General features: G+C 41.0%; 2 protein-coding genes across 14 annotated transcripts in view; one reads left to right on the top strand and one right to left on the bottom strand.

Moving 5' to 3' along the window:
• The window catches only part of CCDC148 (coiled-coil domain containing 148), a 194,854-nt gene extending 193,836 nt beyond the window's left edge, over positions 1–1,018 (bottom strand). Inside the window, exon 1 of one of the 2 annotated variants that reach the window (XM_081142586.1) lies at positions 673–1,018. In XM_081142586.1, coding sequence (XP_080998712.1) covers positions 673–697 — 25 coding nt within the window. In that variant the 5' untranslated portion in view covers positions 698–1,018. The remainder of the gene's footprint in view (positions 1–672) is intronic. The other variant, XM_081142587.1, reaches the window with a different exon arrangement.
• A 304-nt stretch (positions 1,019–1,322) lies between these two features.
• The window catches only part of PKP4 (plakophilin 4), a 213,795-nt gene continuing 200,356 nt past the window's right edge, over positions 1,323–14,761 (top strand). For 4 of the 12 annotated variants that reach the window (XM_081142572.1, XM_081142557.1, XM_081142558.1 and 1 more), the window contains exon 1: positions 1,367–1,485. The gene's annotated coding sequence lies outside the window, so the exon portion shown is untranslated. Of the gene's footprint in view, positions 1,486–2,366; positions 2,590–14,761 lie in introns of those variants that run through there. The other 8 variants (XM_081142583.1, XM_081142574.1, XM_081142581.1 and 5 more) reach the window with 7 other exon arrangements.

The following is a 14,761-nucleotide window of genomic DNA, read 5'->3' as shown; positions in this document are numbered from 1 at the left end:
TGCTTGAAGGCCTAATATATTCATGAAGTCCCACTTTAATAGCCAGTATCTAAATATCAGTTCTTTACAAAAAATAAAATAAAAATTGGTATTGACAAATGAACACAAAGTAACTTTAAATGAAAGCTTGTTATTAAAATACAAGATTTTTATGTGTACTGATTCCATGGCGCAGTGTTCCTTATCAAATTTAGGTAAACTGGAAAGTACCAAGAAAACAAACCCCATCCACTGTAATCTATTTCCTTTACTCTCTTGTGCAATCATTAGAAGCAAGGATTTACTCTGTCATCCGTGTCTTTCCCCACCCTATAACCTTTTAAGGGAAAGAGCAAACACCTGTTAAGCTCAGGATGCAGAACGCACACACAGATGGGTGTTTAATAAATATCTTTCAGCAGAGAGATTAGAGGTTTGCTTTGGGAAGCAGGGAACACATTATCTTAAGTGTTGAGCTGATGACATCCACTATATGATATCTCAGCCTGTTTCCTTACCAAAACATCACTCAGAGGAAATCCTGAGTATCCTTCAGGTAGGGCTATGAGTTTGGAGACCCCAAAATTTGAGGCAAGATCCGCCCCAGGGAAGCGGGAGTTGGGAGGAACAAGTAAAATTCAGCAGTTTCAGTGACGTCAGGAAACAGCGATTTAAGGGACCGAGCAAACTCACCTGGAGAGGCAGAGGCTGCACACATGTCAAAGGTCAAAGGGCATAGCCTCCAGGGCTCCTCAGCCGCGGGAAAAGTGAAAAAGCCCACTCCTAGGCTCTCACATTCAAGTATTTGCTTAGGGGCTCAGATGTTCCTGCCTTTGACACCAGGGGACAAACCCTACCTTTCACAGCTGGAGCTGACCGGAAAGCAAAGCAAAAGCTGCGCCAGATTTCAGAGCCAGCTGCGGGGAATCCCCCGGCTCGTCTTTCCCCCACCGCCTCCCGCGCCCAGAGCCACGGACCCCTTCAGCCTCGCTCGCCGCCTTCCCCAGGCCCTCTCTCGCTTAACAGCATCGGTTTCTATGGCGACCTGAAACCGCAGTTCCCATTGGCCCGTTCAATATGAGGGCCGGGCCAATGGGGAGGGCCAGCCTTCTCTTTCCGACCAATGGGGTTGGCGGGGAGCAGGTCCGGAGACGGCGGCGTGCTGACGTTCCCGGGAGTCCGGGGCTGGCTGGGCAGGCGGGCTGGCGGCGGGGCGGGCGGCGGCGGCGGCCTCTGGGCAGTAGAGGGGGCTCCGGGGCTGAGTCTGTGTGGTTGCCGGCCGCGGAGGCGGCACCATGGGCACCGGATAGAAGGGCAAGTTGGCCACCGCCGCCGCCGGGGGTGGTGGGAGAGCCGCTTCGGGGGAGGGGGCGGGTGGGGGCGGGAGGGGCGGGCAGCCGCTTGGCCGCGGCACTTTTTCAATTTTTTCGGGTGCCGCAGCGGCGACCCTTCGGCGCTGATGTCCCTCATCCCTGGAGCGACGACGGCCACTGCCTAACCTAGAAAGTAAGTGTGCGGGCTCGCGGGAGGGCGCGGAGACTCCTGCCCACGAGGACCCCGGCCCTCGCGCCCCGGCCGGGACCTGCCTGCGAGGGGTGCGGGCGCCTCCCTCCCGTTACTCCGTCCCCGCCGCCTCGCGGCCGCCTCGGCTTTCCTGCCCCGCCTCGTGTTCCTGCCCGCACTCGCCTGCCTGCTCCCCTCCCCCCGGCAGGCGCACAAGTTTCACCCTCCATTTGCTTTTCCCGGTGATTACTCTCCTCCGGTCTCCCCTACTCGCCGCGCACGACTCCTACCCATGTTGGCTTTTTCGGATCCAGAGCCCCCAGCCCCGAACTTGAGCACCACGCCAAGCCCTCCTGGATGTCTGCCCGGAGGCTTCCCCGCTCCTGCCCGCCTGGCACGCCGCCCCGCGCCCCCAACACCCCGAGGCGCCCGCCTTCCCCAGCTTTCGGGGCCGTCTGTCCGTCCCTCCCGCCCAGGTCCTGCATCCTGGCCCCCTCCCCTTCCTCCCACGTCCCTGCTGCCTGCGCTGTCTGGCGTTTGCCCCCGGAGTCGCGCGCTCCTGCCCGTCCTGCCCACCCCGCTCTGTCCGGCGTGCCCCTCTCCCCTCGCCGCGTCTGTTCACGTTCCACCCCTCCCGGTTCCCAGCCCCGAGCTTCCTCGGCTGTCCTCCTGCGTCGCCGCTTCCTGCTCTCCCAGCCAGGAGTAGAACCGGAGCTGCGGCACCCTGCTGGTGGCTCGGATGTCCCTTCCGGGCGCTGGGGCTGCCCGGCCGGCCCTAGTCCCTTTTTCCTCTAAGGGGAAGCAAAGGGGTGAGCGGCGGGGCCGGGGTTTGGCTGCGTGTTGGCTGAGTGCGACAAACTGCGTGCGCGGGCACTAGATGCGCCGCGGCAGCAGTGGCCGCTCGGGGCGCAGCAATAGGCAGGTGTCTGTCCGGGTGGGGGTGGGGGGAGACGCGAGCCACGGGCTCGTCGGCCGGCGACGGGTTGTGCAGGAATGCGAGGAATGCACCAGGGGCATAGTCCACAGGGCCCGCCGCGGCTGCGCTAGCGCCTTCCTGGCCCAGGACCCGCCGCGCAGCCAGAGGTCACCGGAGCATCTTCGGAGCTGGTGAGGCTCGCTGGACTTCTCTCCTCGCCTGCCTCTCTCCATGCGGCATAGAGGGCGGCAGAGGGGAAGCGCAGCAGTTCTGTTGGGCTTCAGCTAGCCTTTCGTCTGGGTTTTTGCTGCATTGGTCTCCGGGACCGTGAATTTGGGGATGATGACAGCGTAGCCAAGGTTATTGATCATTCATTGCACAAGGTTCTTGGCAAGTTTGGTTTGCAAGGTTTGAATTGTGCCTGTTCTCCTCCCCCCCCCCCCCCCGGGTTTTCTGAAAACCTGCAGGAAAGGGTTCCGAAGGTTCTTAGAGTAATGAGGTTGCAGCTCTGTGAAAAAATGTCTGTTAATGCTCATGGATGGGGATGTATTGCGAAAGAGACCTTGAATGCATCACTTTGCTGTCATAAGAATTGTAATTTTTTCCTCGTCATCCTGGACTGTGTTTAGACCTCTTATAATACATACTGAATAGAAACAGAGAAGCAGTGTTTGGTCAGCGATGGGACAGATAGAACTGTCTGGTACAGTTAAATTCGGGGCGTGTCAGTTACCATTGAAAGTAACGGGGACAACACAATCATGTATATTTAAAGATGTAATTTATTAGTTGAAGTCGCAGTTCTTTTTGTTACTGAGTTTGAAAAATAATAAATACATCCCTACAACTTTTAAAGAGTGGTAATTATGTGTAAAATCAGTAATGATTGGTAAACATTTTTTGTCAAATTTTATTTTTAAAGCAGAAAAGCAAATGTATAACAGAAGGTGCTTTTTTAGAATTGGGCTTAGATTCTTTTAAAAGGGAAAGTAGAGGACTGTTTCTCTTTTTGAATGCAGTATATTGCTATAGAAGTATCTTCATTTCTGGTTCTTGTGAAACAATTATGGAAAATGGCAACATGAAAATGGGAACAACTGGTGTTCAAAATAAGTATTTCTTGGATGCCGAAAAGCATACTATATGTGTGACACAGTTTGCTTTGGAGGTTGAGTTTACTATAAGCCTCTCCACACTTGGTTATTTTGTATCAGATTCAGGAATATAAGTTGATTGCTCAGCTGCCTTTCAACACCTACTTTGCTTAGATCAAGGGCATTGAGAAGTATAAGAAGAGCACCTTTTTAGTTAAGGACCCAATGGAAAGGAGAAATAGAAAAAAAAAACAAAAACCTTTGCAGTGGTTGTTTCTTTTGGCTGCTACATTGTTTTCAGGTACGTCCATAATAAGTGGACCTGTGGACCATCTAATTTAGAGGTTTAACTCTAAATCAGTGATTTTTTTTCAACCCGTGTGCTGCAAGAATCTTTAAAACATGCAATACCTGACTGTTTAGTCAGGGGCACTGAACTCTTTTCCCTTAGATTGTCAAATAAGAAAATGACAATGGCCAACACACATAGCCTTCCAACGTGAATGAATCAAAATTGTACCTATTTTTTTGTGTGTCAGATCTGAAAAAATACATATATTTTTTGGTGTGCTGCAGAATTTTAGTAATTAGTTTATGTGTGCCATGAGATGAAAAAGGTTGAAAATCGCTGCTCTGAATTATGGTTAGCAACACTGCGCAGGATATTGGGAGGTGTTTGTAGATGTCAACAGGAACCTTATTGTGTAAGCAGAGTTTAACACATGCTTATTTGATGTGGTGTGAAGATTAGAAAATAAAAGCATATTTAGTTTCTCTGCTACAATGGAAATTGAAATAATCCCTTTGAGTATATAGTTAATGTATATACACGATTAGCTGTGCAAGTAGTTTTACCCATTCAAGTAAAGGTAGACTTTCAGTTACACATATATTCTATTTGTTATAGATATTTGAAGAGAGGAAGTTTTAAAACAGGTGATTGTTCACAGTCATAAACAACATAAATTATGTTTGAGCAAGTGCATTACTTCCCCATCCCCCACTATTATGTAAGGAAAAGGTGTGGCATTTCATGTTTTACGTGTTATACTGAAGATTGTAAATGGGGGAACTAAGTGCCCAGTTGTCTTAATTCTTATCTATACTGTTTCTGGAGGGAGATAGGGGAGCAGGGCTGTGATGAAAAGCATGAGAGAAGGTCAGTAGAAAGTGGGAGCAGCTAGCATTCATCCAGAAAAAAATATGTTATTGCCGCATTTACAAGCTGAATAAACCAAACTTAATTCTGTGACTTGTTCTAACATCATAATTTGAATTTAAAGAATCTACTACCAAACTCAGTTTAATAAAAACTTGAGCATTGTAAGATCTGAATATTTGAATGAAGTCTATATTAAGTCAGAAATGCATTTTTCCCTTTTCTGAGCTATATAAATAGGAAAAGTAAATTTAATTAAAAACTTTAAATGCACATAATTTTTAAAAATCCAGTTATTGCCAATTTTAAAACTGAATGATTTCCTTGCTGTTGACCAGGGATTGATTTAAATAGAGAATTTTCATACCCTGGATGGTGCCAATTATTTGGTAAGTCCAGCCCTTCACTTTATTACTTTGAAATACTAAGATATTTTGAGGATGCTCTGGAATTTAATGTTTTATTTAAGTCAAGAGGTAAATCCCTAAATTGCTTCATTCTAAACTGGACATCATACCTTCATACTTACTTAACTGGAAGATAAAGTGGAGGTTATTCTGGGGCATAGACATTCACGGAATTGTATGGCACTTTGGGAGTTGCCTTCACACCTTCAGTGCCCTGGGAGATAATTACTTCTTCAGTGTTAAGTGGGTTTGTCGTGCTTTTTCTGCGCTGAAGGGGGAAGAAGAATCTGAGACATAACACCAGTGCACTGGATATGTTTGGAAAATTAAGTAACCATTTTATCATCTAAACTGTCACTACAGATAGCTAAAGAGACAGGGAGGTAAACCTGAAGCATACTCAAATGTAAGGCTAAGCTTCATATACTGCTGGTAAGTGATGATAGCAGTCAGCAGGTCAGCTTGATGCCCAGCAGTAAGAAACAACAGACTTCTTTTAGGGTAAGGATATTGATAACACCCTAAGTCACAAAGGGCCGTCATTCATGTGCTTGCTAGTTTTGGTTGCGATGTAGGGCATTCAAATGTTATTCACTCTGCTACTTTAATGATTCAGTGGAATTATGTTTATCTTTTGGATGCTATGTTGCTGTAACTAAATCGGGGATATTACATGATGGTACACTTCAGTTAAGCTCAGGATGCTGCAGACATTTCACTTATCATTGGTCTAAGTTGTGTGTTATTTTTTCTTTTTATAATTTGGATTTATTTGATAAAGCAATGAATGTCGGCTACATTGCTCATCATTTTATTGTTCATAGTCTTGATAACATTATAGTTTATTATGGCTTATATAATGATTCATAGCAGATGATAAAATGTCATTAGAGTTTGGATTGTAAATTTTTAATGCTATAAAATATATAAATTAAAATACGGAAGTGTCTGGATTATTTTAAATCATGTGATTGTGAGGCATTTTCCTGACCTGAATAATGTCTGCTGATTGGGTAGATGCCTATCCCTGTAGCGAGATATTATATAGACCTCACAAAGTCCAGGGCTCACAAATAAAGGGTGGGGAGAGAGGAAGGCCAGGGGAACCAGCAACCCTCTTTTTCCAATAGCCAGGGCACTTTTGACTTCTATAGTTATCATTTGTATTAAATAGAAATTTATGATTTGTAAATTCATAAGGGTGTTTATCCTGATCTTCACTAATTTGGATTCCCTCCCTGTCTGGCCCTCCGCCCCCCATACACACCCACCACCACCACCACCACCACTGTATCTGTCTGCTTGGAGAGGCAGAGAAAGCCCCTTTTCAAGTACCATTTACATAGAATATAGAATTCAGTGCCTAATGTTCCAGGTTGCATTTAGAGTGGATGTGGATTTTTGTCATAAAATCATATTATATATGAAAGGTAAAATGTGTAGTTGAAATGGGACTATCAGGGTACTATGCAGGCTTTGGGGGCCTGACCTGGAACTTGGAGTACAGTTTTTCATAGACATCCACAACCTATTTACAAATAGACTTTTAAGACACTGGGAAGGTGGTATCTGAAATTCTGGCCCACTATAAGTTCTCTCTTAAATTGCAGGCATGAGAGGGAGATGAAAAGCACACTAAGCCAGAAATTGAGAGACCTGCCACTGAACCTTATGACCCTAGCAAACCATTTAGCATTGGGTTATAGTTTCTTCCCTTTAAAAATGCAGGGTTTAGATTGCATTGATCTAAGGTACATTTCAGCTCAAGGTTCCCAAAGTCCTCAGTGTCTTTTTTAGTTTTTAAGAAAAAAGGTTTCCTAAGCATTCATGTTTATAATCAGTCATTTCCCCTCCTAATCCAAATCATAGCAAAAAAGAAGTTGGGGTTCTCTTTTGAAACTTTTGAATCTCTTTTATGTTCATCTTAAACAGATTTTAAAAATGTCATTTTAGGAAGTGAGGGAGAGGGATTAAAGCACACAGTGTTTTCAAGGTCTTGCTGTCTACTCCATCCCAGTCCAAGATTAACTGTGATAGTTTAGGCCAGGGACAGTTTTGGGGGGTTAACCTTCACACTGAGTGAAACCCATGAGTGTCATTAAGACAGTGAGGTGTCATGGTTAGCAGCCAACTGTCATAGTTCAGTTCTGGTACTTCTGTTTGCTAGGTGTGTAACTTGGCAAGAGATATAATCTCTCTAGATCTTATTTTGCTTATCTGTAAAACAGAATGATAAAAGTATCCACCTCACATGGTGGTTGTAAAGAATAAATGAGTTAATGCATATAAGACACTATTTTTATTCTTATATTGTGGTACTTAATTATGCTTTCTTTAGCATCTACTAAATGCCAGGCAAATTATTTGCTTTCTGTGATCTTAGTCAATATGATTATGAATCTAAGCAGGATGTTTCAGGGAAGAAATAAACAAAGAAAAATTATTATGAACTTGATAGTTTGAAAGAGATTGCCTGTAAGGAAGAGAATCCAGCAAAAGAAATCAAATAAGTTCCTTTTTTTTCTTTATTGAATTTATTGGGGTAACATTGGTTAATAAAATTATATTGTATATAATAAAATTATATACAGTTCTATAATATATCATCTGTGTATTGTATGGTGTGCTCACCACCACAAGTAATAAGGACCTTTTTAAAATAGGAAAGTTATAGCTTCTTTGTGTAGGCTGTACTTAGAGGCATGTAAACACAACTAACCATCACGTTGTAGGAGGTTTGGGTAAACACACCTTAATAAACTGCTAGGTTTAAAAGGTGCCCGGCCGGCATGGCTCAGCGGTTGAGCATCGACCTGTGATGCAGGAGATTGCGGTTCGATTCCTGGTCAGGGCACGTGTCCGGGTTGCGGTCTCCATCCCCAGTGGGGGGCGTGCAGGAGGCAGCCTGTCAATGACTCATCATTGAGGTTTCTCTCTCTGTCTTCCTTTCCCTTCCTCTCTCTGAAATCAATAAAGACATTTAAAACAAACAAACAAAACCTAAAACATCTTAAAGGAGCTGGGTGACCTCTTTAAAAAAATAAAAATAAAATAAAAGGTGAAGGCTAGTAGAATTATGTTACAGGAGCTCTAGAGGTGGAAACACTTGCAAAATGTAAAACATACGGATTAAATATGTGTACAACTGTTGTATTTGTAATTCTAAGTAGCAGTCATTTTATACAATATCTTTGCAAGTCAATTCAGGAAGAAAGTGTTAGAAAGGGTTAATCATTTATGGACTAAAATGCAGCTTATAAATTCACTCTTTCAGCTGCCTTTTTTGTCCACAAGTAATCACACCTGAAATTGGCAGGAAACTACCAAAGCAAGAAAAACTAGAAGAGAAATTTGGAAGATACTTGATGTAAACCAATAGACAGTGGTTTAATAGATATCAAGAGTCTAGTTCTCGTTCTGGCTGTGCATCCTTGAGCAAGTCATTTAACTCTTGAGCTCTAGTTTTCTCATCTATAAAATGGAGTTAGACTAGATGCTCTCTAGAGTTCTTCGGATACTTGTATTTCACTACTCTTAAAACATAAAGCATTCTCATTTGGTCCCCACCCCCACCCTGAGCAAGAATATACTGTCTTCTCCTCAAGAATTGATTACAATGTACCCTCCAGGATAAGGGGGAAAATTGAAGTTGTATACCTGAAATGCTCAGCTCCTAAAGTGTGTTGCAGCCAGACAAACTGACTCCATACTGGCTGAGTCAGTGGCTACCCTCATAGATTCATTTGTTAACAGCTAGTCTTGCTTTGCACATTTTAGGCTTAGCCCCTGATTGAGGCTAAATTTTCCAAAAGTTGGGATAGAAATAGAATGGGAATTTAGGTGGTGGTTAGAGGGGACTAGACCTGTTAAAGTGAGGAAGACCCACTTACCATTTGATTTGGTTTGATTTGTCCTCAAAGAAATGAAATAACTGAGGCAGTTATTCACATGTTCCTCTGAAAACATGTTACTTTTCCATGAACACTTTATATTCATAGAAACTCACTGATTCATATCTCATTATAGAATATAGGTAGTTTGCATTTAACTCTACGTTTTTGTGTATAGACAACCTACCGATGTTTAGAAATTGTGGATGTCCACAGGATGATATTTTATTTGTATTAGTGCTTGTGGATTTGTGTGGGTTTGTGTGTGTGTGTGTGTGTGTGTTTTAAAGCAATTTAAAAATCCCATGAAGAGTTTCTTCTAGATTCTGCTTTCCCCTACAAAAGGGGGTGGGGAATAATCCCTGTAGAATTTGCATATGTGTACATTCATAAAGAGTAGTTTAAAATATTAAGATAGGCTATTTTCCTTTGCTCATGGAATAAATACATTATTTTTAAAAAGGTGAATCAATTAAACTACTAATGTATGCAGTAGTGAGTTCTCAGTGTCATGATCAAAGTAAACACTTGTACAGGCTCTTCAGTTTCCATACCTTCATGAGAATTGTAAACAGGCCTGTAAAATGAAAACCCGTAATAACCACTTTGCAGTGAAGTGCATCATGTTTTCTGATACCTGTACCCTGGATTGAATTGGAAACAAAGACGATCTAGTTAGAAATAGTCTTCTTCCTGAGTACCACCAGGGGTCCAAGCTAGGAGACTGAATACAATTAATGCTTCACGTATTTACTGGAGTCCTACTTTGTGTGAAGTATTGTATTCTGTTTTAGATACCCTCTTATTTTGAAAGCTGTGTCATTCATTAGAATTCAGCCAGCATTCATTAGACCCTCACTCTGTATCAGATTGTTCTAGACCTTATGGACAAAAAATTATTTTCCCCAGGGAGTTTTACATTCTTTTGAATTCAGTATTAAGAGTGTTCACCTTTGAGGAACCTGATTAATTTTTCAATCTAATTGGGAAAGGTAGGACACATGCACTGGAGAAAAACTGTCCTAGAAAACTTTGGTATATAAATAAATATGTAAAACTGTTCTGTAAGTGTTAAGAATGAGATGTAGAATGATCTTGTATTAACTAGGTTTTAGCTAAACCTACTTTTTAGCTGTATGTTACTTGGTACATTACCAGAATCTAGATAGACACGTGCCTTAACTGTCAGGGGCTTTTTTGGGAAAAGCCTGCATTTGAAAAAGTATTCCTTACCAATGAAAAGATAGTGATTTCAGAAAAGGTTTTAATCATGAACTTGATTATTTTGGTTGTTTTTCTTGGAATACTTTACCACATAGCTTATGTAAAATAATTGATCACAATGAAGATGCATTACTTATGAAGAACCTTAATTTATGCCTTAAGACTTGCCATTAAGTAAGTTCCTATTTTCGTTTTCATGCAGCAGTACTTTGGTTTGTGTTTTGTGCCTTTCCTTATTCTTTATACAATTGATATGTCTGTGTAAGTCCAAACTCATTATCTATTATTGCAAATATTCCCTTCCGTTGTTATGAACAAACAGAAGAATGTTTTGAAAATCTCTTGTGACATCTGCTAGAATAAATGATCTTGTTGAATCATACCTTGAATCTCAGACTGATGCACTGATGGGAATTTTCCACTTATTGTCAATTTGTCAATGACTAGGTAAGCAACAAAGTCAGTTTTTAAAAAGCACTGAAAAAGGAATCAGAAAATCCAGTTGGGCCTTCTCAACAACTGCTGTTACTTTGAGACCTGTGATAAACAACTCGGCTGTTAAAAGTGTCAGCAGATGAAAAATATGTCAGTCTGAAATTTTTGGACATTATATTGGCAGGTGTCAATCTTCCAAATATTTTTTGTGGGTCACTTGTTTGGAACTCTGAATATAGTTTCCGTAGAAGGAACATTATCTATAAATCCACCACCCTAAGATATAACTAGAGTGTATTGGTTCCATGTTCCCGTGGCCTGCTTCCCTGAGCTAACTTTGAGAGCAGGAACTTTGTCTTTTAACACGAGTTATCTTGACCTCTAGTCTTTCTAGAAACCTTAAATGAATGAATGAGTTTTGAATTTTAATCTTGGCATACCTGTACCTACTACTCTTGGATAAATTTCTCTCTGCCTAGTATGGGCCCTCTTTCCCTTTGTAAACTGCTTTTGTAAACTGGCCTTAGATTCTCAAAACTTATTATGCAAGTTTCAGTGGAAAAACTGCATTGTCAAAAAAATTACCTTTGTAATCCAACTTACTAGATAAATTATTATATCAGATTCCATGCTAAAACATTAATTATCAGATTTTAAACAGATTGATTCACATACATTCTAACCACAATTGCCTGGATTATAACTCTAGTGAGATATACTTACATAGTGCTCTTTCTCAGACTATTCATGCGCAGCCATTGAGCACCAAGACTAACTTGCTTGGCCAGGCGTTGGCAGTGGGACATTGAACAAACTTTCCGTGTCCTTGCCTTTTGTGAACTAGTAATACCTTTTGTACATACACTTAGCTGATGAATTGAGGATGAAAGCAGATGTAATTTTAAGTTTTAAAACATGAAGTTTTTCGAAGGAAAAATATTACTAAAATGACTTGAATACAGTTAGTACTATAAAATTACATAAACATTAAAAGTAATAAAACAGGAAATTTCATAGTTTGTTTTGACCTAATGGGTGTAGTAAATCTTTCTTTGATTTTAACATTGTAGTTAGAAAGACTCTTAAATATTTTGATAGTCCTTACCTCAAGTAATCACTATGATAAAATTTGAATAAATCATAATTTTTAAAAACTAAAATTTTAATTGTTAGATAATTATGAGTTCACATGCAGTTATAAGACATAATACAGAGATCCTGTGTACCCCTTACCCAGTTTACCTCAGTGGTAATATCTTGCAGAACTGTAGTACAGTATTACAACCAAGGTATTGACGTTGATACTGTCAAGATACAAAACATTTATATCACTACAGGGGTACAGGGGTCATGTTCCCCTTTTATAGCTATACCCCCGCTTTTCTTCCATCTTTTCCTCCTTAATCCCTAGCAACCATGAGTTGTCCTTATTTCTATACTAGTGTTATTGTTAATTCTCACCCCAGGACATTTTTTCCATTGATTTTAGGGAGTAGAGGGGAGGGGGGTGGAGAGAGAAACAGCGATGTGGGAGAGCCACATCAACTGTTTGCCTCCCACATGCACCCCCACTGGGGCAGGGGAACCTGCAACGCAAGTACATGCCCTTAACCAGGAATTCAACCTGGTTGAATGACTCAAACCACTGAACCATGCAGGCTAGGGTTATACTTTTGTTATTTTAAGATTGTTATATAAATGTAATCATACAGAATGTAACTTGGGAGGATTTTCTTTTTCACTCAACATAATTGTTACAGATTCATCTAGGTTACATGTACCCAATATTCTCTAATGATTTATTGCTGAGTTGTATTCCATAATATGGATGTACCACAGTTTGCTTAACTAGTCACCCATTGAAGGACATCTGCCTGGTTTATGTTCAACTTACAAATAGAGCTGCTATAAATATCTGTGTACAGGTTTTGAGTTCTCGTAAGTTCTCATAAGTCACCCTTCAATGAGTGACTGGTTTCTCTGGGAGAAATGTCCTGGAATGCGATTGCTGGCTTTTTTTTTTTTAAGTTTTCTTTCTATATTATACACTGACTTACATGAGACCTTGGTAATTTAAAAGTTAGATTTAAAGTTTCAGTAAATTACAAAAATTTGTTTATAAAATCAAGTCTTTCATCTTTTGTTACCGAGTGTTTTACAAATACTACCTCCTGAGTTTACCTTATTTTTAGCAAAACTCTATCGTTGATTTTAAGTGAAATTCATGAAGTTTCTTTGTAGCTTGACTTCAGGATTTGTTTTGTTTTAGACATCAGGTGTATTTAATTTCCATTAACAATACTGTATTTTAGCCCTGCCAGGCGTGGCTCAGCGGTTGAGCCTCCATCTGGGATCCAGGCAATTGGGGTTCGATTCCCTGTCAGGGCACATGCCCGGGTTGTGGGCTTGATCAATGACTCTTTCATCATTGATGTTTCTCTCTCTCTCTCTCTCTCTCTCCCCCCCTCTCCTTTCCTTTCTCTGAAATCAATAAAGATATATTTAAAAAAAAAAATACTGTATTTTAAAACGTAATTGTTTATGTTGGCTATTTCAGAATTAATTGTAGGTAATATTTTTGCAAAAGAAAGTTTATTATGTACCATGCTAACAGGCAAAGTGGGGTTTATAACATGTAGACAGTAGTATCCCTTGTATGTAATTGGAATCGATCAGGTTGTCAGGTGGAAGCCTCCAAGCTCATCTGATACTTTTAAAGGCAAGGGCTCTTCTTTCTTTCCTAGAATAGAAGGCACTTTCAATAAAGCACAGTTCTCTCATTCCCCCCCAGTTTTCTTCCTGCTTTTTGCATGAGTATTGTATACAATTTCTGTCAGAGGACGATGTTTAAATGATGTCTGGCGTAAATGAAGTGTGTTCACAGTTGATAATTGGATTTTTTTTTTTCTACCTTGAATGTCAAATATGTTGCTTTTTATAGTTTAAAATACCACTACATCATTTAATTAGTTTTATTTTATAACTTGTTCTGTATTGCTTATGTTTATTTTTATATTCTTGTCAATGCTTCTAGCATTCATAGAATTCTGAAATCATAGCTGAGAGGACAATTGATGGCTACGATCAATACTAAAATAGAGCTATACAATAGCATTCTTCTTTAATACTGCTTTTAAGGATTTGGCTCTTTATATTTGAGTGATGTAACCTTGGATCCCTTTAATTTTGCAGAAATGTGATCTTCCCAACAAGTTGTATATTTCTCAAAGGCTTTTTCTGTTAGGTAACTAGTATGGCCTTCCCTGCCTGGTGAGCTCAGGGTTTTTCTTCAAGGTCTAACTCAATTACCCTTCTTAGTGAAGCCTTCCTTGACCCTTCTCTCCAGATTTGAATCTTCCCATTTGTGCTTCTTAGCACTTTGCACATAACTCAGCTATGAACATGTGTCATGTTGTGCTGTGGTTGTTTCTATGCCTGTTTCCTGACTATGTTGTGAGCCCTGCCCAAATTAGAACTGTGTCACACCCATCATTGTAATTCTCTCACCTAGCAATGTGTCTGACATACACTAAGCACCAGATGCCTGCTTTTGGTAAATGAATAATTAAATACTTTGTTTATAGCCTTAGTTTGCTCCTCTCCCTCTAACTTTCAGTGACTCCCCGTTGTTTACCCTGCAGGATCACCTCCAACTCCTTGGCCTGTCTACCGTTTCAGGCCCTTCACAATCAAACCCTAATTATTCCCCTTCCTGAACATTGCACATTAGCAACAGTAGTTTTTACTCACTGTTCCCTGCCTCCCTGCCCTCTACGTTAAATCTTCTCAGTCCTGCTAGACCTCGTTAAGATCCTTCCTAGTATATGTGACCTTCTCAGACCACTCTGGCTGACTGATGGTCATCTCTCCTCCAAATGTCTTTACTTGTTCTCTGGCTTTTAATGATAAACTCTCCATGGTGGTTGGTTTTTCTGTTATTGTACTGGACTGTTAATTTCTACTGGTTAACTTTTGTCTTTCCTCCAACTAGATTTTAGTTTTTTTAAGGGAAGGGGTATTGTCTTGTACATTTGCTATGTAAAATAATTGATCACATCGAACTATTTCAAGTAGAACTCACTCAGGAAGTAGAGGCTTTGTCTGTTGGTGATGTTGGAGGGCAAGGTTAGCATCTGATACAGACATACTGAGAT

The sequence above is a fragment of the Miniopterus schreibersii genome (assembly GCF_964146895.1).
Source record: "Miniopterus schreibersii genome assembly, chromosome: 7".
Classification (NCBI taxonomy): domain Eukaryota; kingdom Metazoa; phylum Chordata; class Mammalia; order Chiroptera; family Miniopteridae; genus Miniopterus; species Miniopterus schreibersii.
The sequence above is the reverse complement of the archived record's forward strand: the minus strand, read 5'-3'. Positions and strand labels throughout refer to the sequence as shown.